Source organism: Equus asinus, chromosome 8, assembly GCF_041296235.1.
Source record: "Equus asinus isolate D_3611 breed Donkey chromosome 8, EquAss-T2T_v2, whole genome shotgun sequence".
In the NCBI taxonomy this organism is placed as follows: domain Eukaryota; kingdom Metazoa; phylum Chordata; class Mammalia; order Perissodactyla; family Equidae; genus Equus; species Equus asinus.
Genome location: NC_091797.1, coordinates 9,913,089 through 9,937,841, shown reverse-complemented (window position 1 = coordinate 9,937,841; position 24,753 = coordinate 9,913,089). Strand labels below are relative to the sequence as shown.

The window sequence follows — 24,753 nt, the reverse complement described above, 5'->3', positions numbered from 1 at the left end:
TGCAATGGCTGGCACCGAAGTCATATAGCACTATTTGGAAATAACACAGTCTTCCAGATGACACAGGATTTGCTTTTTAGTAAACAGTTTAAGCTTATCATAAAAATGGAAGTAAAAAGTGGAGAGGAAAAACTGGAAATTATAGTTGAATGAAGGGACCCCAGATTCAACTGGTTTGAGAAATCCTGGATTAGATCATATGAATGATGTTACTTTGAAAACTATAGCATACTTCACAAATGACAATAGCCTTATTGTTAGGAAACAAATATAATTGGAAAAGTCTGAAGTTAATATAAAAAAGATTGGATTAACTCTACATGGCAGACAGAAAATTCCCACAGTTAAGGTCATTAAATGGAGTTTCCAGGAAAACAGCTGCTCCTATCACTCCACTGGAAAAAGCAGAAATCAACCTAATTCCTTCATAAATGTACTCTGGGGAAGACTGCCCGTGGTTCTAAGAGTTGCCTGTGTGGCCTGGTGTGCGTGTGGATTGGGTGAGGAGGAGGTGCTGTTGAGTAGGTCGGGATAGGAGCCCGTCTCTGGGAAAGAGCCTGGAGCATTCGATTTGGGGGTCCATTGTCTCATGGCTCATGGGGCAGAGAGGCCTGGAAAGACAGCAGTAGGTGAGAAGCCCATTTAGGGTGGAGCCCCAAGTACACACTACCCTGCTTCTGGGGGACTGACCTTAAAATATTTAACCTCATAGGAAACAATCATGTTCCTTCTAGATGGATGAAGTTTGCAGCACACGGCCCTTGACTGACAGGTTATGTTTTGTTGTTCCCAGAGAAGAAAATGCAGGTGAGGTGATTCTACAGGTGTTAGGAAGTCCCTTTCTTCTCTGTACTTGGGACAGCCCTGAACTTTGATCCTAAAGTGTTTAGATTAGTCAGAGGAAGGAAGATATATTTTAATTTTTCTATTTCCATTTTCTGAAATGTTAAAATCATTTTCCATCAGAGAATGATAACTTTTGGACATGATTATCAGTCAGTTAGTCAAGTTGGAATTAAGTCTTGGCATAATAACAGGTTCATATTTACACCTACTTCAGTTTCCAAAAATCAGCCAACTGAGAGAAAATATTTTGATTAGGAATTTCAGTGGGAAAGCCAAAATCTAGAGTGAAAAAAAACACATCTTCTGTGAAAGATTACATCATAACGCGTATGAGAGCCCATCTGGAATTAGGGATAAATACAGAAGAGTTCAATTCAGTTCAGCAGACAGCTATGGCGTATCTATCTTTTCTGTGCCAGGAACTGTGGCAGACACAGGAGCGCAAAAATGAACGAGGTCGTCTGCTTGGTCTCAAGCAGCTCAAGGTCTAATAACCGGTCTCATGTTAAAAACTCGAACAGTCAGAGTAGCTTGAGCCCAAAGAACATGGATGTTGTCGAGATCTAGTTGAATTCATATAAAATAATCAATACTCTAGAAGTTTCCATTTAGCAGGTTATATGGACAGTACATCGGAAAATGCCATCAGGTACAGAGCAAAATGAAATTGCATTCCAGGGTAGTTCCTTAATGACTTAGATTCTTTTTATCTGCTCCCTTTCTTCAATTAAGTTCCTTTTAACACAGCTAAGGTGACTTTAAGTAGATGGGCCTAGTGCAGTAGATTCCAGTCTGCTTAAATTTAAACAGGAAAAGATGGGGCCGGCCCTGTGGGCAAGTGGTTAAGTTCGTGCGTGCTCCGCTGCAGCGGCCCAGGGTTTCACTGGTTAGGATCCTGGACACAGACATGGCACCACTCGTCAGGCCATTTTGAGGCAGCATCCCACATGCCACAACTGGAAGGACCTGCAACTAAGATATACAACTATGTACCAGGGGGGATTTGGGGAGATAAAGCAGAAAAAAAAAAAAAATAGGAAAAGAACAACAAGGGACATTCTGCTAAATGGTTAGGCACCAAATTGGGTTGTGTGCTTACCTAAAATAGGTATTTCTTATAATCCTTGGATGATTTGAGCTGGTATGAATAATTAGTACTGTAATAAAATAAATTCTGCCAAAAATTAATCTGACACAGAGCTATGAAATACCTAAAGTTATGGGGTGCAGGGTAATTATCCATAAATGATAAGGGGTGCTCATAAATACCACATTTAAAATTTTTTCAACACGGCTAAACCAAGGTCAGATTTTTTTCTGTCCTCTTCATTAGTCTCCTGTATATACAAATAGCACTGAGAGTGAACAGTTGACTGCATATTATGTTCATCATGAGATTCATTTCACACGCCCCCACACACACTCACACACAGTCACATACCATACGGAAGCAGAGGTAACGGGTTGATCCTCCTATAGTTCCCATCCCATGTCTCTTCCTTCCACCCCAGGCCCATATTCAGGATTCTCTGCTCAGCTCACACTATGCTGCCCCAGGAGAGAGGGCCAGCATAGTATATTTACTCTGCTACCATCACCCGGATGTATCCAGGGTGCTGAGAAGCTCCAGGCAGGACAAACTCCAAGGGAGGCTCAGGTGATCCCCCGCCCACGTTGTTACACAGGGGTGAATTACACTGGCAAGTGAAGGCTGAGAATTTAGGCGAGGGTGGTGACTCGGTAAAAAGGACCTCTGTATCTTGGCACCTGAGTGGTTCAGAGATGAGGGAGACAGTAAGACAAGGAAGAGGAGCTGTGTTGTCAGGGTCAGCTCCTGGTCCCAGGGCCATGGATAGAAATGGCAGGGGACCTCATGTGTGTATTTGCTGAGTCTTCAGCAGTCCATGCTCTGAAATCTCAGTCCCTATTACAATGTCAGATCTATCTTGGGTCTAATAGGGAGGGGAAGGGAATGGCATAAGGGTTTTGGAGGGATAGGAAGTAGGGGATGAGATGTAGGGTGATGGGAGAGAGGAAATAGGACTGAAAACTATTCCTTACATTTCCCAGTGGAATACTATGGGGGGAAGATTGTGCTTTCCTATCTCTTGGGCTGTCACTGCTAGGTTTATTCCTCTCCTTTTAAAACTCCACGGTACATATATGTACTGCTTAAAGAAGAATGAAAGGAACATTCATGTACCCACCTTTGAGCATAAGCATTAAAACAATACCAGAACCTTCAAAGCCCTGTGTGCCCCCAACAGTGCATCCACCTCTCCCCAATTCAAGATCCCAAACCACAATCTTGAATTGGTATTAATCCCTCTCTTGCTTTTTGATAATTTTCCACCTGTAGTATCCCTGAACAATATATTATTTCACTTTTGTTTTTTAGCTTTTACATAAATACCAAATTGTATCTGTCAGGGTCTGACAAGAGACAGACGGCACACAAAATAGACTAAGTCAAAGAGTTTTTTGCAGACACTGTTTACAGAGGTGCAGGAGTAGGGAACCATAAGGATAGACTATGCCATCAAATAAAGCTTAACTGAAGTTGACATGTTTCTGTGTGGAGACCTGAGAGGTAGAGGTTAGGGAGCTGTTACCAGAGTGAGGGAGTCCTTTAGAGTTGGTCACCTTGAGAGGAGCAAGGAGAGGCTGACGGACACAGGCAGCATTGCAGGGAGGCAGCTAGGGGAATAAATACATTGATCTCACTTTCTCTCTCCTTTCCAGCTCCCGTTGGGGCTCCTAATTGACTTTAGAAGTTCTGGAAGCAGAAGGCACAGGAAGACGTATGCATGGTCCCTGCAAGTCAGGAGCAGAGAGTGGGGGAGGGGGCAAGAGAGGCTGTAGGGTGAGGGGTGGGATAGAAGGGATCCAGCACACAAAAGTATTCTCTGTGACTTGCCTTCTCAGTTAAGGTTCTGTTTTTCAGATGCATCTGTGTTGATGTGTTTACTTTAATTTTAGCTCATTCATTTTCACTGTTGTTTTTTGTATTCCACTGTGTGAATTGACTGCAACTTATTTACCCATTTTCTCGATGATGGGTAGCTTCCAGTGTTTTGTTATCTTAATGTTGTTATGAACATTCTTATTAATGTTTTCTGGTGTCTATGCACAAAAATTTCTCTAGAGAATATACTTGGAGTAGAATTAGTGTACTGAGACAAAGGGTCAAATGTACCAGATGATGCCAAATTGTTTCCAAAAGTAATTGCATCACTTAATACTTCTAGATGAGTTCCTTGTCAACACTTCATATTTTCAGGCTTTACCAATTTTGTCCATTTAGTTTGTGTAGAATAGTACCTCACTGTGGTTTTAATTTGCATTTCCCCCATCACTAATGTTGTTGAACCATTTTCATACATTTATTGGTAATTTACATTTCCTCTGTTGTATAATACCTGTACAGGGTTTTTTTTTTTTGCCCTCTTTTCTACTGTGTTTTCATCTTTTTCCTATTGATTATATTCTGATACTAATCCAAATATAATAATTATAATATATGAATTATATCTGGTGACCTTCTTTTCCCAATTTGTAGCTCATTAAAAAATATATATCTTTATGTGACTTTTAAGCTTAAGTTCTTAATTTTAATGTTGTTGAAATGATCAATCTTTCCCTTTCAGGCTTATGCTTTTTAAGAAAAATTGTGTCAAAATGCGCATCACACAAAGCTTACCATTTTAACCCTTTTTAAGTGTACAATTCAGTGGCATTAAGTATACTCACATTGTTGTGTAACCATCACCACTACCCATCTCCAGAACTGCTAGTGCTTTTTCTTAATGTCTTGTTTAAGAAATTCTTTGCTATATCAAGACATCTATATATTTTCTAAATTCTGAAAGTTGCACCTTTCACATGTAAATCCTGAAGTCCTCTGGAATTGATTTTTACATATAGTAGGAGGTAGGAAATACATTTCTCCCCTATATTGATAGCCAATTGTCCCAACATCATTTGGAATTGCCCATCTCTTCTCCATTGATTTGTACAGTGGCTCTGTCATATACCTGGTTTCTTCACGGGTGTGGGTCCATTTCTGGGTTCTCTATTCTGTTCCACCGACTGATTTGTCTATTCCTGTATTAATATCACATTTCTTAAATACAATGGAATTATGATAAGCCTTCCATCTGCCCAAAATGCTATTCTCCTAAAGATACACATGACTCAATCCATAATTTTCTTCTGGTCTCTGCTTCATGGTCACATTCTTAGCCAGCCTTTCCTGGCTAAAATTCAATGCCTCTTCCCAAAACCTTTATATCTTCCCTTTCTGCTTTATTTTTTCTGCTTAGCAGTTATTTAACATAGTAATATGTATACTTCTTTTGTTTATTGTCTCTCTTTCCCACTAGAATATGAGGTTTATCAGGGCGGGGAATTTTGCCTGGTTCATCACTCTTGTATCCCCAGCATAAAAAAAAAAATACCTGGCACTTAGTAGGTGCTCAATTAGTATTTCTGGAACAAATCATGTACTGTCGACATGTGGAAGGGTAATGCTCCCTCCCTGTTCTTCCCTTTAAGAATATGCTTTTTCTCTAGTCCACTTGCTCTTTGATGCTAGACTAATAAAAACAATCTGAAGCAAAGGGGTAAAGAACAAGGTGCTCCTTGAAGTTTCTTCCCTAGCCATGCCCCAGAGGTGGGCAGTGAACTGGAAGGGATGGAGGGACCAGCGGCTGGCTAACTGTGTGTTACCTTTTATGGGTCAACTATCTGCTGGAAATGTCTCTAGTTCTTCTGCTTTCCATGGCAAGCAGAGCTGGCGGGACCTAAAGTTTATAGCGTCCTCACCGGGTAGAGAAACATATCACATCTTTGGTTTTTAGGTGACACCCCCTACACAGGGGAAGAACGCACACTCACTTTGATTTACCAAGCATGGCAACTGAAATCTCAGGCATAAGTGTGACACACTATAGGACAGAACTTCTGGAGCTGTGGAGTCACCTATGGCTGCTATCCTGTGGGACAGTCTGTCTGTAGCTGGTAATGCCCAGGGCAGGACTGAATTGAGCAGTGATGAGTCATGGAAACTCCATCAGAGAAGGTACTCTGTGCTTTATTACAGCTAAACTGGGGAGCCAAGTCATTCTGGAAGGAATGTGTATGAAGTTTTCAGACGAGGACTTGAAGTTTTATAGGTTGCAGTCACATTTGATTCAAACCATCTGTTGAAAGTCAAGCTGAACCCATCACTTTTTTCATACATCTCTCACATTTTACATCAATTCAGTAAAATAAATATTTGTTGAGGGCCCTCGGAGTGCCAGACACTGATGTTGCAAAGATGAATGACACAGTGGTCTCTGTTTTTGAGATGATTATGGTCTAGTAGAAGTAAAAGTTACATGTTTATATGTGTTTTCCTCCCCCTGATTGTGAGGTTGGGGTCTTTAATTTATATGTATCTTGGTTGCCACAGCTGAGCATTGTGTCAATCCATTTTTGTTGATGAAACAAATACATGAAACAGCTGGCATGATTTACCAAATATGGCTACTAATGTGTAACATTATTGTGCATTATTAGTACTGTGATATGTAGATTTGTGTCGCAATTGCCTCTGGATACAGAAAACACTTCACAGTGAAGGAGTGACCCAAACTGCACCACCAGCAGTTCCTACGTGAGCCCAGCGTACTGTACTTTGCCCAACATTGAGTATTTTCATCACCAATTTTGTGGGGGAAAATTTCTTTGCTGCCAATGATAAACATTTTTTTTTCCATACTTTATCATTAGTTATTTTGTCTATGAGTTATCTGTTGCTGTTCTTTTCCCATTTTTCAATTTGTCTTAGGATGTTTTCCTAATTAATTTATGTAAGTTCTTTACATCTTAATGGTGTTAGCCTTTTTGATATTATATTTATGGTGAACCTTTCCCCCAGTTTGATGACTGCAAAAAATTGTGACTTTTTTAGATGCACAATTTTGTTTTTATAGTCAAATCTTTAGATTTCTTTGTAATTTATCTTTAAATTCCTTCCCTATCCAGAGATCAGCCAAATACTCTTGTAAATGTTCTTGCAGTCTGTGATCCAGGCAGCTCTCATGCTTTCCGGTGACTTCTTTGGATCAGGTCTGATAGAGGAAGGAACTAAGGTGAGGCACTGCTGTCATATTAGGGAATTCGTACAGCGTGGTGGTGAGCACTGTGCTGCTGGAGACAGTCTCCCTGACTTTCAACCTGGCTCTGTCACTTCCTATGCGATCTTTGAGGTCACTGAACTTCTCTGTTCCACAGTTTCCTTATCTGTAAAATGGGTTAATAATAGAACCTACCTCCTATGGTTATGAGAACAAAATGAATTGATTTGTAAATCGCTTAGAACACGTCCTGGTGCAGACTCAGCGCCAGCCACAGTTTGGTCCTGCTGGGTAGGTGCTTTGAAGCTTGATACAAAGTATATTTCCATATACTTTGCTTTTCTAAAAACGTGAACATTTCAAAGCGCTCTTCACTCCAATGACTAACTTTACCGGAGCCTTCCTCGGCCACTTTTGTAAGTGAGACACGCCTCCTAGAGGCCTCAGTGAAGTTTATTCCAGCTCTTGAAAACCCTACAGACCAGTCGGACAGCGGGCGAGGCTCTGACCTGCCACTTCCGAGTCTGCAGTCCGAGGTCCACTCTGTCCCCGGCGCTCTCCGTTTCTTCGACAGCTCCTGCTGCTTCCCTCGGAGCCTGATCTCTTCTGATTCCTGTAACCCCGGAACGATTTCTGCATGTGTGCATTCATTCATTCTAGTTCATTCCAGATAGTTTGCTGGGTGCCTACCATGCGCGAGGGCTGCAGCGGGGAGAGGGAAGTGGGCTGAAGGTAAAGTTCGTCCTCATACGGCTCGCTGTCCTAGAGAAAAAACAAAATATGTATTGTACATAGATGGGCGAACTAACGAGGATCTTTTAGTTTCTGTTTTCTCGTCTCTAAAATGGGGGTAATACGTCCCACCTTATAGGGTCGCTGAAAGATTAAGCAAAAACAAAGCAAAAACAGAGTCCCTAATACTAAGCCGGGTGCAACAAAGGCCTATTCTCAGTCCATTCCCTCCCCAGATCGAAAGTGATGAGCGCCAGCCCCGCGGCCGAAAGCGCCCTATTTTCAATTTAGCGCATCTTCGTTAACGGTCCCAAAGCGAGTTATGTTGGTTCACTCTTGGGCGTGGGGAAGTTTTGCCGCTAGCATTCCAGCGCGCCAGTTTCAACTGTAAAAGCTACCGACTCCACATACAGGAGGTGCATCTTAAAATTTGGAAGCAAAAACAGTCGCGTTTAAAAAATCTTAAGCTGGAAAGGCGGATGAAACGCTCCTGACTCCCTGGAGCGCCCGCTGAGCATGCGCACCACCCGCGCGGGGGTTGGGGGACGGAAGATCAGGGGGCGGGACTTGCGGGCCAGCCGCTTCCGTTTCCGGTTCTATAAGAAATCTCCCGCCACTCGGGAAGGCGGCTGTCAGGCGTTGTGTGTTGTCGAGTTTGCTGTGGTTGCGGGTAAGAGAAACTCCGGCGGGTTTAGGACGGACAGTAATCCTGGTGGTGAGGCTTGCACGTTGAGAGAAAAGGGAGAGCGCTTTGCGGGCGGTTGCAGCGGAAGGGTTGCCCTGGCGGGGGTGAGGGTCTTAGGTGGTTTGGTTGGTTGTTTAGGGCAGAGGTGCAGGTGCCCAGTGAGTTGATAGAGGAGGAGGGTGCGGGAGGATCAGGGTGGGAATTTTTAGAAAGAACTTGTGTATGCTCCCTAAAAGGAGTTCCGAAAGACTGGATTCGGAAGACAGTTGTTCTGTTTCCCCGGGTTATCAGATAGGAAGTAAGTAACTGGACCCGGTCCATTAAGTCTATCTAGCCCGAACCTGCCGCGCTTTCCTCCGAGTTCAGGACTGCAGCCCGTGTAAAACCTCATCTTAACTCTCGAGACCGCAGAGATCTAAGGACGGTGGCACACAGACCTATAGTGAGCAGGCGACATCACCTGCCATTCATGTTGCTGAAAGGACCACCACCTGCATCTTCCCTAGCACACACCTCTTCCTATCGCCCCATTACCAAATTGTTACGGGTGTATTGTAGAAAATCTGGAAAATACAGAAAGACAACACCCAGGGATAACCACTGTTAACGTTTTGTGCATTCCCTTCAACTTCAGTTTTGTTTTCTGTGCATGTGGAGTTATTTTTTTGTTTGGTTTCTTTTCAACTCCACCTTCCATCATTTTAACCATTTTATGTGCTTCCTTACAAGGTAACAAGATGGAGTTTTCTGGAGTAAAGCGGAGGAAACCGTGGTTGATAGGTGACCAGAGGAAGGCTTCCTACCCTCATAGCCTTCAGTTTTACTTGCAGCCGCCTTCTGAGAACATATCATTGATAGAGTTTGAAAACTTGGCTATCGATAGACTTAAATGTGAGTGAGATTTGTACTAGAATTTATATATTCTCTTGAGAACCTCACTTATACTTTGTTTGAATGAGTGTGGGTAATTTATTTCTTCCATTCAGGAATTCATTCAACAAATAATTATTGAAGATTTGCTGTTCATTCATTTATTGACTGTGCATATTTATTGAGTGCTACTATTCTAGGTGGCAGGGATTTCGAGATGAAGAATGTAATTCTCACCTTTGTTGAAGTTATATTCTAGTACATGGAGACAGACATTCAAAAGTATAATCATAATTTAGTATTTTATGTGCTCTAGTAGAGGTAAATAGTAGTGCTATTGAAACATAGAAGTGGGAGTGACTGACTTAGTCTGATTAAGTAAGACCTCTTAGAGAAGTTGAAATGTGATCTGGACCTTGAAGGATGAGTAGAAATTTCTTAACAGAGAAGTGAAGGGTTTTTCCCAACTGTACGAAGGCTTGGAGGCATGAGAGAGAATGTCATTTGTGGGAACATTGACAAGTTCGGGGTAGATGGAGAAGTCTGGATAACCAAGGGCATTTTGTGCTAAGCTAATGGCACAATGTTGGGGTGTGAGAAGGATGTCGCTACTGTACTTAGGCCTCCTTATCCTCTGTGTCTTGGTGGAAGAAAGCAATGAGCTTGGCATGAACTGAAACAGAAATAATAGCACTTGTGGGACATGAGTTTATGTTTAGGGTTCCTTCTAGAAGTTTTCATTCTCGAATTTAAAAATGCCTCTTTTCATATTGATGGAGGAAGAATTCACCTGAGGAAGGATTGACTAGGGGCTTTAGGAACCTTGAACAGTGTGTAGCATCTATTCAGAATGCTTCACTGGGGTGATTGGAGGCCCCTGCTTCTCTCTTGTGTCTTCTCCTTCTCTGCTTCATCAGGAAAGGAAGGGCTGTCTCTTCTTCTGATGAGTCCGTGCAGAGTAAATGATGCAGACTGCCTAGCAGCTGCACATGAGGGATGCAGACAAGGGGTGTTTAATCTTTTTTCCACACCGACACAGTTTTGCATTCCTCAACACGGGTGGCTCCGTACAGCCGTGATTGTCCCCCTGCCCTTTCTCCCTCTTGTTGAGAATCCCTGGTAGTAGATTATGCTGTGGGAGGTGGATGTTTTCTGCACATGGATGGAAATTAGCCTCTTATAAACATCTATAATTTATGAATGTACTTGCATAAAATAAAACTATTACAACTTGTCTTTTATACAGAAGTAATTATGGAATTGCTATCCATAGATTTTGTTTGTCTTGGATTTAGTTTTTAAAAATTATCTTACTTTTATGTATTTTTTCCTTTCTTCTGTTTTTAAAATATTTTCTAGTGCTAAAATCAGTTGAAAATCTTGGTGTGAGCTATGTGAAAGGGACAGAGCTATACCAGAGTAAGTTGGAGGCTGAGATTCGAAAGCTCAAGTTTTCCTACAGAGTAAGTAAAAGAGGAAAGAAATGTTCTTTTTGTTTATATGTATTCATGTACTGCATATCAGTTGTGAGAAGGGTCTTGTATTAGACCCAGGGCTTTAGAAAAGACTAATAGAGTATAGACTCTGCCTGAAGGTACCTGCTGTCTACTAGGGGTGATTGACATGTAGTCAGAAGATCATAATATGACCGCATTTCTCAACCTTGGGACTATCGAAGTTTGGGGCCTGATAATTCCTTGGTGCAGGGACTGTCCTGTGCATTGTAGGATGCTCAGTAGCATCTCTGGCTTCTACCCAGTAGATGTCCCCAGACATTGCCACATGTGCCCTGTGCAGTACAGGATGATGACTGCTGTTATGAGATGTGTGCTCCAGGAACTCCAAGGGCACATATAGTTACCCAGCTCAGATAGTGGTGGTTTGGAAAGGCTTCCCAGAAGAGGTCCTGCCGGAACTGCATCTTGATGGATGTGATCAGATTTTTATTTTGGGAAAATGACTGCCAACAGCAGATTGACAGGGTCATGTTTGGTAGGAGGAAACCAGTTAGGACCGTGGAAATGATGAAAGTGAATTAAGTGGATAGAAGAGGACTGATTCAAGAAGGTAGAATGAAAAGATTTTAGTGACCCATTGCAGGGAGAAGAGTTATGAATGACACCAGGTTTCTGGCTAGGACAACTAGGTGGATGGTGGGAATGTTTTGAGATGTGATATACAGGCAGAGAAGCAAGTCTTAGCAGGAACATGTTGAGTTTAGTTGTAGACATCAATTTGAGGTGCTTGTGGTGATGTCTAGTGGACAGTTGGATATGCATACAGGTCTGGACTTAGGAGACATCTGGAGTGGGAGTATAGATTTAAGAGGAAGGTTGGGATCATCAGGAGTAGGTGAGAGCACCCTAGGAAAATATTTGAGTGAGAAAAGATGATGGAGGACAGGATATGAGGAATACCAATATTTAAGGTGAAGTGGAATTGGAGGATTCTGAGAAGGAGATTGAGAAGGAGCTGCCTGAGAGGTGGGAGATCAGCCAGGATAATAGTGTCATGGCAGCCAAGGAAGGCTGGAGTTTAATAATAGTGATCATGATATAAATAAGGATACCATAGGAACAGCAACAGCAGACATTCATATTGTGCTTACTATGTCCCAGAGTTTATTCCAAGTGCATTATATATATTAACCTCTGTAATCCAGACAACAGTCTTATGAGGCAGGTACTGTTGTCATCCCTGTTTTGCAGACGAGGAAACTGAGTCATTGATACGTTAAGTAACTTGCCCAAGCTCAGAAGATGGTAAATGGTGGAGCCAAGATTCAAATCTGTACATTTTGTCTCCATGATTGTACTCTTCACCGCACAATTTCAGAAGCTTAGGGTAGGTCGTATAAGATGAGTTGTGCAGAATCCACTAATTTATCATCTGGGTGGGGCCTTTTAGATAGAAGTAGAAGCCAGAAAAATGGCAGTGTTTGGAGGAGAGAGGTAGGAACGGAATATGTACTTGTTTAAGATGTTTAGCCGAAAACACAGGGGAGAAATAGGTTTGAAGATAGAAGAATTTGTAGGGAAAAGAGAAGATACACACACACACATATATGAAAGGAGATACTTAAACATGTTTATAAGCTGAGCAGAAAGTTCTAGAAGAGGAAGAAGAGTAGGGGAGCTTGGAGATACTTTGAGAGAGCATTTGATAAATCAAGGTCCTTAGGAGGCAAGAGCAGATGGGTTGCAGGGTTTAGGTGTAGGGATTAGCTTTGTGTAGGAGGAAGGGGAGAGGCTTTTTCCACAAAGATGGAAGGGAAGGCAATATAACATGTGGTTGCAGAAGCTCGGAGCTGAGGGAGTTGGCCTGGTGGCCTCTATTGTCTGTAAAGTAGATGAAGTCATCTGTTGAGAGAGAAGAAAAAGGTGATATGGTAGGGAGTTTGGGTCATCCAGTGAAGACTGAAACAGCTTTCCTAAGAAGGAGAAAGATGATAGGTGTCAGATCCCAGCTCCGCTACTTACAAGCTTTGTGACCTTGAACTAATTCTATAACTTCCCTGTGCCTCAGTGTCCTCATCTTTAAAATAGGGATATAGTAGTGTCTATCTCATACGGTTTTCTTTTAAAGGAGTAAATGGGTTAATAGATTAAAACTGCTTGTAACAGTGCCTGGGACCTTGTAAGTGGTCAAGAATGTTTGTTCTTACTGTGTCGAACTTGAATAAGGATTCTTTGGTGTTGGAAATGTCCAGTTGAAGTTAGAGGCTGTGAATTTTTAATATTCCAGATTCCTATAATTATGTATTTTTTTCCTAGAGGTTCTCAGCATTTGGGGGACAGGATTGCAGAGTGTAGCTGTAGATATATTTAGAATCTACGTTTTGCCAAATGGTTGAAATGAAAACAGTTGAGAGTTGACTGTAAGTGGTTGAAGATGTGAGTACCCTGGGTATAGGCTGGATAAGAAAGTTAAGAGAGGAGGAGTTGATGGGAAGAAAATAGTGGGGTCCAAACCCAGGAGGTTTTGTTGAGATCACTTCAGTTCTCAGTTTCACCTGGTTTCTGACTTTAGGAAAATGATAATTATCCTGGAAAACATATCATGAAATTTGTGTTTTTGAAACTTATCTTACTATTGGCTTATGCTGACTCAGTATTTCTTCACACCTCTTACCATTCCAATGCATTTATTTTATTCATATGCTTTTATTTTTAAGGAAAGCCTGGAAGATGAATACGAACCACGAAGAAAAGATCATATTTCTCACTTTATCTTGCGCCTTGCTTATTGCCAGTCGTGAGTACACATTCACACGCCCACCATCAGATCTGAATTGAGTTATGAATTGGTGCGTGGGAAGCTGACATGGCCTGTACTGAACATGGGGAAACTCAGAATAACATCAGAAACCAGTGGCTCGTGGGTTGAACACTGTTGCAGCAAATTGTTTGAAACAAGTTATTTACTAAAAAATATTGAAAAAAATTTTTATTGAAAATTTTGCCTGTTGAAACACTTTTTAACTTTATGGGAGAGACTCTTCATGTGGGATGTAAAATTGGAGGGGATGTCATTAGGAAGAAAGACTTTTAATACTTTTTTCCCAGAAAAATGTGGTACTATTTATAATAATAAACATAATATAATAATAAATATAAATAATGAATCAAACACACACTTGAATTCAGTACAGGTTTTTAGAAGTTGAGAGGTATGGGCTAGTGCCCATTAGATTAAGATGTTTTCCTGTAGTCGTTGGTTTCTTATAAGTCAATAGTGCCACCCAGAGGGGGAAGGAGTTAGTTGCTTTTTTTTTTAACTGTTTTTTTTTTTCCTGTATTAATTTTGGCTAAGTAGCATTCTTATTATTATGTTTCTTTTTATTTGGCTTGCCAGATGAGAATCTCGAATTGTTTACTATCTCAAGATAATAACTGAAGAACTATTGACCACTTTGGTTTTAGAGTTTTTCTTTTGTGAAAAAGCGTATACAATTTATGCAGTATGAATTGCTGACAATCTTTGAAAGTCACTTTGGAAAAAAAGCTAAATCATATTTTACATGCAGTAGCATAATTATTTTGTAACAACAGTAATGCCCATTATGTATCGGTCTTGTAAGTTAATATATTTGTATGTTGACTTTTAAAAATTGAAGTATACTTCTGCATATTAAATTTTGTGAAATTATAAACTATAAATCTGTAAGCAAAGTTACTTTGCAAAGTTTGTCTGATCATAGTCTATTCAGAGGTAAAGTTACCTTTAAATAATTTGGTGTTTATGTGGCGTTGATGGAACCACCTTAGTCTGAACGAATACCTCATTTCTAATGTAAATGACTATTTTGCAGTTACATTAAATGCAATAAACTATTTTGTTTTATATTGTTTGATAATAATGCTGCAGGACTGCAAGTATTCTATATGTAATTCTTTTAATTTCATGTTCGTAACACTTCTCTCCCCCATATTCAGTACATCCCTGGAAGATTGTGGTGTGTGGTGTTCCTATTCTCTTTATCATAAGAGAGGACTTGTATGCTTTTAACTTCTGTCTCTTGGCATCTTGCTCATGTTTGAATATTGCTTCATGGAAATTTCTTGGATTTAATAATTAGTGGACTTTGTAAATAATCACTGGACTTTTCATTTATACTTCTTATTTCCTTGTCTCTATTTCAGTGAAGATCTTAGACGCTGGTTCATTCAACAAGAAATGGATCTCCTTCGCTTTCGATTCAGTATTTTACCCAAGGACAAAATTCAAAGTTTCTTACAGGATAGCCACTTGCATTTTGAGGCTGTAAGTATATTTTTGTAGTCATTTCCAATTGTTTTCACCATTCATCCCGCCCTGTTGCCTTAAGTGCTGGTATCGATGCGTGGAGTGGAGTTCGTTCTCTTTACATTTTCTTCCTAAGTACCTGCCTGAATGAGTAGCTACTGGCTTTGCACAACAATGAACCTTTCCCTTTCCATGACTAGAAGAAAAGGGGCTCCTTGGCGCCAAAGGCTCGCATTTGGTTGTTTATTAAATACATGATATGTGAAAGCACAAGAAAGTTTAGTTTATAAAAGTTCATCTTTAATCAGAATCTTCTAGGCCAAAAATTTAAAGCTAATAATGTATTAAAGAAACAGAGAAGTGGTAGTACTTATTACCAATAATGAAGTTCAGAGGGGGTAATACTTTATTTTAAAAGTCAGTTGTCAGTAAAAATCTGAGTAGTTTAAAAAAATAATTTTGTAGACAAATATGAATGATTGCCATATTGTAATTATATAAATAGGAAGAAATGTCTGGGATATATTTAGCAGGGATGAGTATTGTGGTTGGAAATAGAATTTACGTCTTTTAGGTGGATCTGTGCTGCAGTGGGAAGGTAGAAAAATTTTATTTTGATAGAAAATTATATTTTTATTTTTGAGCAGTCGGATGGTAGTAGGACTATTTGAGACTCTTTTGGTGTTATGGGTGACTTGAGGCCAAATAAAATAAAGTAGAATTTGGAGTAGGTGAAAGACCTCGACCTGTCTGAGAAGTGGAAGAGTACCTGCTGTAGCAAGAAACAGTGTGGGTTACTGAGTTGGGGAGAGATGCGACCTGAAGGGAAGGAAACACGTGGTAGACATTTAGTGTCTGTTATGTCCTGGGGAGGCACTTTCCTCAGTTCCTCTCACTTCTCCTAAGAGCCCCGTGAGGCTCCTAAATACCATCTGCTTAGGCATAGAAAAGTATGAAGCCGGGGACCATCTGACCCGAACAGACTGACCGCATGCATTTTCCACTTTCCTCCTTAGTGAAGTCCATTACTGCCAATATCCGTTACAGTTAATTTATCCTTTCATATTAAAGAGTTTATTTTTTGCTGTTGAAATGATTAGAGGAAAAGTGTCCTTGAGAAGAGTTATTCTTTATTCTAGTGTCTCAACATATTGTCAAGTATAATTTTTTTAAGCAAAAACCAAGTTTCTTTCCTTTTTAAAAACTGTTTTATTGAAGTGTAACATTTACAGAAAAGTACACAAATCATAACTGTACAGCTCTGTGAAGTATCACAAAGTGAGCGTCACCACGGTTAGGAAGTAGAGCATTGCTGTCCCCCTGTGCACCCTGTGTCTCCTCCCGTTCACTGCCTCCTGTCTCCCACCTGAAAGGAACCACCGTCCTGACTTGTAATATCTAAATCAATTCTGCCTGTTTTTGAACTTCTTATAAATAGTATCATATGGTATGTCTTTTTTCCCTAGCTTCATTGAGATATAATTGACATAGAACATTGTGTAAGTTTAAGATACACAACGTGATGATTTGATTCACAAATATATTGTGAAATGTTGACCACAATTAGGTTAGTTAACACGTCCTTCACCTCACATAATTACCGTTTAGTTGTTCTTATGGTAAGAAAATTTAAGATTTACTCTCATAGCAACTTTCAAGTATGCAGTATTGTTAACTCTAGTCACCATGCTGTACGTTACGTCCCCAGAACTTATTCCTCTCATAACTGAGGTTTGTCCCTTTGACCAACAACCCTCATTTCCCGCCCCTCCTCCCCCCAATCTCCTGGCAACCACTGTTCTAATCTCTGCTTCTGTGAATTTGGCTTTATTGTATTCCATGTATAAGCGAGATTATAAGTATAATCTTTTTATAATAGCTTTGTTGAGGTAGAATTCACATACCTTGAAATTCACCCTTTTAAAATGTACAATTCATTAGTTTTTAGTGTAATCACAGAGTTGTGCAGCCATCACCACTGTCTAATTTTAGAACATTTTCAATACCCTAAAAAAGAAACCAATACCCATTAGTCGTCACTCTCCATTTCTCCCTCTCTCATCCCTTGGCAACCACCAATCTACTTTCTGTCTCTGAATTTGCCTGTTCTGGACATTTCGTATAAATGGGATCATATAACTTGTGGTTTTTGTTACTGGCTTCTTTCACTTAGCATTTTTTAAAAAGTTTTATCCGTGTTGTAGCGTATATCAGTACTTCATTTCTTTTTATTGTCAAATAATATTTTATTTCTCTATTCAGCAGTTGATGGAGATTTGGGATGTTTCCACATTTTGGCTTTTATGAATAGTGCTGCTATTTATTCCTTGTTCTAGTATTTCGACATATTGTAGAGAATATTTGTGTACAAGTTTTTGTGTAGACATCTTTTCATTTCTTACATATATACCTGGGAGTATATACCTGGGAGTGGGATTACTAGGTCATAGGATAATCATTTCTGTGTTTAAACTTTTGAGGAACCGCCAAGCTGTTTTCCCAGTGGCTGCGCCATTATATATCTTACCAGTGTGTAAGGATTTCATTTTCTCTCATTCTCACCAATGATCACTACTGTCTGTTTTTTGAATATAGCTGTTTTAGTGGGTGTGAAATGACATGATGCTGTGGTTTGATTTGCTTTTCCCTAATGACCAATGATGTTGAACATCTTTTCATGTGCTTATTGGTTGGTTGGGTATCTTCTTTGGAGAAATGTCTATTCAAATCCTTTGTGCATTTTTTAGTTGTTTTAATTGTTGAGTGTTAAGAAGTCTTGACATATTCTGGGGGCTGGCCATCTGGTCAAGTGGTTAAAGTTCCATGTGCTCTGCTTTGGCGGCTTGGGGTTCATGGGTTTGGATCCCAGGCGTGGACTTACTCCACTCATTGGCCATGCTGTGGAGTTATCCTACATGCGAAATAGAGGAAGACTGGCACAGATGTTAGCTCAGGGCTAATTTTCCTCAAAAACAAAAAAAGAGGATTTGAAGTGGATGTTGGCTCAGGAAGAATCTTCCTCACCTCATCCCCCACCAAAAGAATTCTTTACATATTCTGGATACAAGTCTAGTATAAGATATATGATTTACACATATTTTTTCCCATTCTGAGGATTTTCATTTCCTTTTCTTCATGGTATCATTTGCAACACAGAAGTTTTTAATTTAGATGAAGTGTAATTTGTGTTTTTCTTTTGTCACTTGTGCTTTTGGTGTTGGATCTAAGAATGCTTTGCCTAATGGTCATGTAGGTTTACTCCTATGGTTTTTGCTAAGAGTTTTATAGTTTAAGTTCTTACATTTAGGTCTGTGGTCCATTTTGAGTTAATTTCTGTGTATGGTGTGAAGTAGGGGTCCGACTTCATTCTTTTGCATGTGGATATCCAGTTGTCCCAGCATCGTTTGTTGAAATGGCTATTCTTTCCTCATTGAATTGTCTTACCACTCTTTCAACCTTATGGAACTTGTTTATTAGCTCTGGTAGTTTTTAGTGGATTCCTTAGGAGATTATGTCTCTTACAGATAGAGATAATCTTAGTCCTTAATTTCCAATCTGGTTGCGTTTTATGTCTTTATTTTTGCCTCATTTCCCTAGCTAGCATCTCTAGTACAGTGGTGAATAGAACTGCCAATAGTGGACATCCTTGTCTTGTTCCTGATTTTAGAGGAAGAGCATTTAGTCTTTTACCAAGACATGTGATGTTAGCTGTGGGTTTTTTATTGATGCCCTTTATCAGATTGAGGGGAATTCCCTTCTAATTTTGGTTGAGGATTTTCATCATGAGAGGGTGTTGGATTTTATTCGATGCTTTTTCTGCATCTGTTGTAATGATTGTAAGATTTTGTCCTTTATTTTATTAATGTGTTGTCTTACATTAATTGATGTTTGGATGTTAAACCAACCTTGCTGAGACATTGCTGGGATAAATCCCTCTTGGTCATACTGTATGATCATTTTATGTGTTGCTGGATTTAATTTGCTAGTATTTTGTGGAGGATTTTTGTGTTTACTGATAAAGGATATTAGTCTGTAGTTTTCTTTTGATGTCTTTGTTTTCGGTATCAGGGTAATGTTGGTTTCTTAGGATAATTTGGGAAGTGTTTCTTCTATTTTTTGGAGGAGGTTGTGAAGGGTTGGTGTTAATTCTTCTTTGAACGTTTGGTAGAATTTACTAGTGAATCTGTCTGGGTGTAGGCTTCTCTTTGGAGGGTGTTTTAAAATTACTAATTCATTCTCTTTACTTGTTATAGATCTATTTAAATTTTCTATTTTTTCTTGATTCCTTTTTGGTAATTTCTGTTTTCTAGGAATTTGCCCATTTCATTTAAGTTGTCTGATGTATACAGTTGTTCATAATATTCCCTTCTAGTCCTTTTTATTTCTATGATGTTGGTAATGATGTCCTCTCTTTCATTCCTGATTTTGCTAATTTAAATCTTCTCTTCCCTTTTTTTGGTCATTTAGGTGGAGGTTTGTCAATTTTATCTTTTTAAATAACTAACTTTTGGTTTTGTTGATTTTCTCTATTGCTTTTCTGTTCCTTATTCTTTTAACATCTGCTCTTTATATTATCAGTTTTCAATCTTTAATAATTCCTTTCTTCTACCTGCTTTGGGGTTTAGTTTGCTCTTCTCTTCTGGTTTCTTAAGGTGGAAGTTTAAGTTACTGATTTGAGGTGTTTTTCTTTTTGAACATAGGCATTTACAGCTATAAATTTCCCACTGAGCACTGCTTTAGATGCATCCCATGAATTTTGGTGTGTTGTGTTTCATGTTCATTCATTTCAAAGTATTTTCTTGTTTCTTATTTGACATATTGGTTATTAGGAGTGTGTTGTTTAATTTCTACATATTTTTGGTATTTCCTAAACTTTCTTCTGTTACTGATTTTCAATTTAATTCCATTTTAGTCTGAGAACATATTTTGTATGACTTCAATCCTTTTAAAATTATTGAGTCTTATTTTGTGGACTAGCATGTGGTCTCTCATGGAGAATGTTCCATGTGTTCTTGTGAAGAATGCATATCTGCTACTTTTGGTTGGAGTGTTCTTTACATATAGTCTGTTAGGTCTAATTGGTCTGTAGTGTTTTTCAAGTCTTTTGTTTCCTTGTTGATCTTCTGCCTATTTGTTCTATCCATTATTGAAAGTAGCGTATCGAAGTCTTCAACTATTATTGTTGCATTGTCTATTTCTGTCTTCAGTTATGTCAGTTTTTGCTTCATGTATTTTGGGGCTCTGTGTTGAGGTGCTTGTATGTCTGTAATTGTTATATCTTCTTGATGGATTGACCCTTTTATCATTATGAAATGTAACACCTTATCTCTAGTAACATTTTTTGTTTTAAAGTCTATTTTATCTGATATTAGGATAGCTATTTCAGATCTTTGATGTTTGTTGTTTGGTATATCTTTTTCTATCCTTTTACTTTCAATCTGTTTGTATCTTTGAACTAAAGTGTGTCTCTAGTAGATAGCATATAGTTGGATCGTGTTTTTTTTAGTCCATTCTCCCAGTCTCTGCCTTTTGATTGGACTGTTTCATCCATCTATATTTAGTGTAATTACTGATAAGATAGGATTTATGTCTGCCATCTCACTATTTATTTTCTATATATTTTATATTTCTTTTGTTCTTCTCTTTCTTCGTTACTGCCTTCTTTTGTGTTAGATATTTTCTAGTGTACCATTTTAATTCCCTTGCCATTTGTTTATTTTCTTGTATTTTTTGAATTATTTTCTTTGTGGTTTTCGTAGGAATTGCAATTAATATTTTTATCTTAAAACAGTCAAGTTTGGATTAACACTAAATTAACTTTAATACTGTACAAAACCTTTGCTCTTGTATAACTGTGTTCCCTCCCCCACCATTGTGCTATTATTGTCAAACAAATTATATCTTCGTACATCAACAAGGTAAATATTTTGAGTTCTGGGTTGTGTAAAGATGTCCTTATTATACTGTGACACTTCAGTGACTTTTGCTTTGGGATGCAGTTCAAGGATGGGAATAATTTCTTGTGAGGATTTTTTTTTTAGACTTTATTTTTCCTTTTTCTCCCCAAAGCCCCTGGTACATAGTATATTTTTAGTTGTGGATCCTTCTAGTTGTGGGTCCTTCTAGTTGTGGCATGTGGGATGCTGCCTCAGCATGGCCCAATGAGCGGCGCCATGTCCGCACCCAGGATTGGAACCGGCGAAACCCTTGGCCGCTGAAGCGGAGTGTACAAACCCCACCACTTGGCCGTGGGGCTGGCCCCTCTTGTGAGGATTTTGAAGGTATTGCCACATGACCTTTTAGCTTCCAGAGTTGCTCTTGAGATGTCCGATTCCATTTTGATTTCTGATTCTTCGCATCTTACTTTGTATACTTTGGTGCTCCCAATTCCAGCCTGGTCGTGTGAAATTTCATGGTGATGTCTGAATCTTTTTTCATTTATTGGAATGGCAGCTTGGTGGGTCCTTTTAATATGAAGACTTAGGTTCTTCTGTTTAGGAAATTTCTTTTTGTCATTGTTTGGATAATTCCCTCCCTTCTGTTTTTTATGTTCTCTCTTATAATTCCCTGTTAGAATTTGGACCTCCTGGATTGGTCCTCTTATTTTCTTTTTTGTCCTGATATCCAATCTTGATCTCTTTTTGTTTTATTTTCTGTAACTCTTCAACTGTTTTCTAGATTTTCTGTTTAATTTTTTTTCTACTCTCCTGTTTTTAATTTCTAACAGCCATTTCTGGTTCACCTTTTTATAGCCTTCTGTTTTTGTTTCATGAATATAATATCTTCTCTTTTCTCTTGAACATTATTATGTTCTTTAGCTCCTTTCATTGTCTGTTTACCTCACATTCCTTCATTTAGTTCATCTGTTGTAAATAGTCTTCCATGTTGAATATTTTCCTGGAATGTCTAGTGATCCTCGGCTATTTGTTTATTTTAAGATCAAGATACTAAAAAGTGGATTGGAATATTCAGGTTTATGTGCACATGCAAGTGTATGAGATACTTATTTAGTTATTCAATTGCTTTAAAAAAAAATTTGGTTGTTGGTTAGCCTCTGCCAAAGTCATTATTTCAGAGGAAGCATCCAATCTCTTTCCACAGGGATTTATGTCTTAGTGTTGATGTTCGTGCATCAGAGAGCCAGGGCCTACTGTTCACTATGGTGACTGTTCTTAATTTTTTTGCATTCCTTGACTTGCATCTTTTATCTTTTGTATATGGTGCTGCTTTTTTTTCTCTTAAAGATTTTTACATTTTTCCTTCTTTCTCCCCAAAGCCCCACAGTACATAGTTATATACTTCAGTTGTGGGTCCTTCTACTTGTGGCACCTGGGATGCTGCCTCAGCATGGCCTGATGAATGGTGCCGTGTCCGTGCCCAGGATCCAAACCAGCAAAACCCTGGGCCACGGAAGCAGAGTGCATGAACTTAACCACTCGGCCATGGGGCCAGCCCCTATATGATGCCTCTTTCTCCTCTCTGAGGTTGTATTGGCTATCTTCTTTTCAGTGTTCCTTTCTCCAGGGATTTAAGTTGTAGCTTCCTCTTCTCTTCTAAATCAGTTAACACACTTTCATCCACTTTTCAAAAACATGTTGCCCTCTCTCTTCCACTATTTTGTTTGCCCTTGGTGGTTTATTTTCTTTTTATACTTTCATTGTCATTTTTATTTCATTGGGAAGTAATGGAAATACTTGTGTTTAGTTTGCCGTGTTTAACCAGAAGCCACAATGACCTCAATAATCACAGTTTTAAATTTAGGGAGCAAAGTTAAATTTTTTGAATGTGTTTTATCAATAAGATTAACAGTGCAGGCTCTGGTGTTGTACTGTTGAGTTTGATTTTCCCCTCCAGCACATATCAGTGTTGGGAAGAACACTCCTCTGGGGGTCTCTCCTGCTCTACACGTCTTGCTGGGTGTGTTGAGAATGCATGGTGATGACCCCTCTTTACGCAGGCAGTTTTTCACAGCTGTGTTTTTAGCAAACAACATTGAGGGATGAGGTAGTGCCTTCCTGGTATATAGAGGGTTGCTTACTGCTTGCTATACAAGAGAAGATTCTCAGTGTTCCTCAGCTGTAGTGCAAACCCATTGTACCCCAGCCTCCATTGGGGCTATATCATGTTGCCCCTGAGGAACTCAGGGTAAGGAGGATGACAAAAACATGCTCGTTCTCTTGCTATTGAAAAATATCTATTTTGGGTCTTTTTATTTTAGGAGACAGGAATTTGTGGGAAACATATGCATATTTGTAACAAGTGTGTTGGCAGTTATGGTTGGGTTTTTTTTGTGGGGAAGATTGGCCCTGAGCTAACATCTGTTGCCAGTCTTCCTCTTGTTGCTTGAGGAAGATTTGTCCTGAGCTAACAGCTTTGCCAATCTTCCTCTATCTTTTTCATGTGGGAAGCCACCCCAGTGTAGGGGGGCATCCTATACAGTTTCTAAAAGGAACAGTAGCTTTGACTTTTTGTGTGACTGTTCTGGTTTTTTTAGTTCAGTGATTCTCAGTGAGGGGGATAGGATGGTGGTCATCCTCCTAGAGTTCCTATCAGAACCTTGGGTGGAGGTGTGTAGAGTGTGAAAGACACCATGCCTTTTGTTTTTGAAACAAACACTGTAGAATGTGAAACTTGATCAAGTGTTTTTAGCTGATGGGGATTCCTGGAAGATAGAGTGAGAAAGCATTTCAGGGGCCTGGTGGGAAAACCATTCCTGTATTGTATTTTTTTTTTTTTGAGGAAGATTAGGCCTGAACTAACATCTGCTGTCAATCCTCCTCTTTTTTTGGCCCGGAGTTAACATCTATGCCCATCTTCCTCTACTTTATATGTGGGACGCCTACCACAGCATGGCTTGACAAGTGGTGTGTAGGTCCGCACCCAGGATTTTAACCGGGGCACCCCGGGCCACCGAAGCAGAACATGCGAATTTAACCGCTGCGCCACTGGGCCGGCCCCCCTGTACAGGATTTTGATCACTTTCCTGGCAGAGACCTTTTCCCCTCTTCTTCTGGTACTCTCCATGGCATCTGATAGTGGTAATTAAGGCACTTCAATTCAGGGGCTGTTGTTCAGCTTGCCCCTAGGTCCCTGTAGCTCTTTCCATTTCCTAGCTTTTACCATTTCATTAATAGAAACATGCACATTTTCTTCACTTGGATTAGAATATTTAGTTTGCATTTGAAAACTATTGTGCTAAAGCAAGTATCAGTGATGCCTTTAGTCTTAGGACCCATGTTTTAGACTCAGGACAAAGCAAGGGTTAGGGAAAAGTTATTAGCATTTGTCACATAAGCTGGTCTCTGGTGTGTCATAGGCCCTGCTGCCTAAGTGGAGGCAGAAGGAAACTGGTGAGTGGAGAACCACGGGGCCATCTTGGTTTCCATGTCCCAGAAGCTGGATTGTAGGCACACACATCTTAGACTCTATGTGGACTTCTGGTGCTTGTGTGCTATGTTTGTGTGCATTTCTCTATCTTTTCAGTTTCATTAAAGCTGCAATGACTTTTATATTGATCTATTTCTGTGAAATATATTTTTACATTAGGAAGAGATTCAGTGTTATAACTACATTGTGTTATGTTTGCTTTGATGGAGAAATATGTACAGAAAAAGGGATAGTTATTTTCTTTGTGTAGTTTTTTCTCAAATTTTGTTTTTGTTCAGATTGCCATGGTTGATGTAATATTATTGAATACAAATTTGGAGGTGGCGAATGGGGCCAGTTATAGATCTGGGACCTTGTGTTCTGTTT

At 39.5% G+C, this 24,753-nt stretch overlaps 1 protein-coding gene across 3 annotated transcripts in view; it reads left to right on the top strand.

Moving 5' to 3' along the window:
- PRIM2 (DNA primase subunit 2) overlaps positions 1 to 24,753 on the top strand; it is a 334,584-nt gene that overhangs the window by 64,063 nt on the left and 245,768 nt on the right. The window contains exons 3-7 of one of the 3 annotated variants that reach the window (XM_070514634.1): positions 6,877 to 6,983; positions 9,115 to 9,276; positions 10,615 to 10,718; positions 13,430 to 13,509; positions 14,898 to 15,018. In XM_070514634.1, the coding sequence (XP_070370735.1) occupies positions 9,123 to 9,276; positions 10,615 to 10,718; positions 13,430 to 13,509; positions 14,898 to 15,018 (459 nt within the window). In that variant the 5' untranslated portion in view covers positions 6,877 to 6,983; positions 9,115 to 9,122. Of the gene's footprint in view, positions 1 to 6,876; positions 6,984 to 8,283; positions 8,371 to 9,114; positions 9,277 to 10,614; positions 10,719 to 13,429; positions 13,510 to 14,897; positions 15,019 to 24,753 lie in introns of those variants that run through there. The other 2 variants (XM_044776918.2, XM_070514633.1) reach the window with 2 other exon arrangements.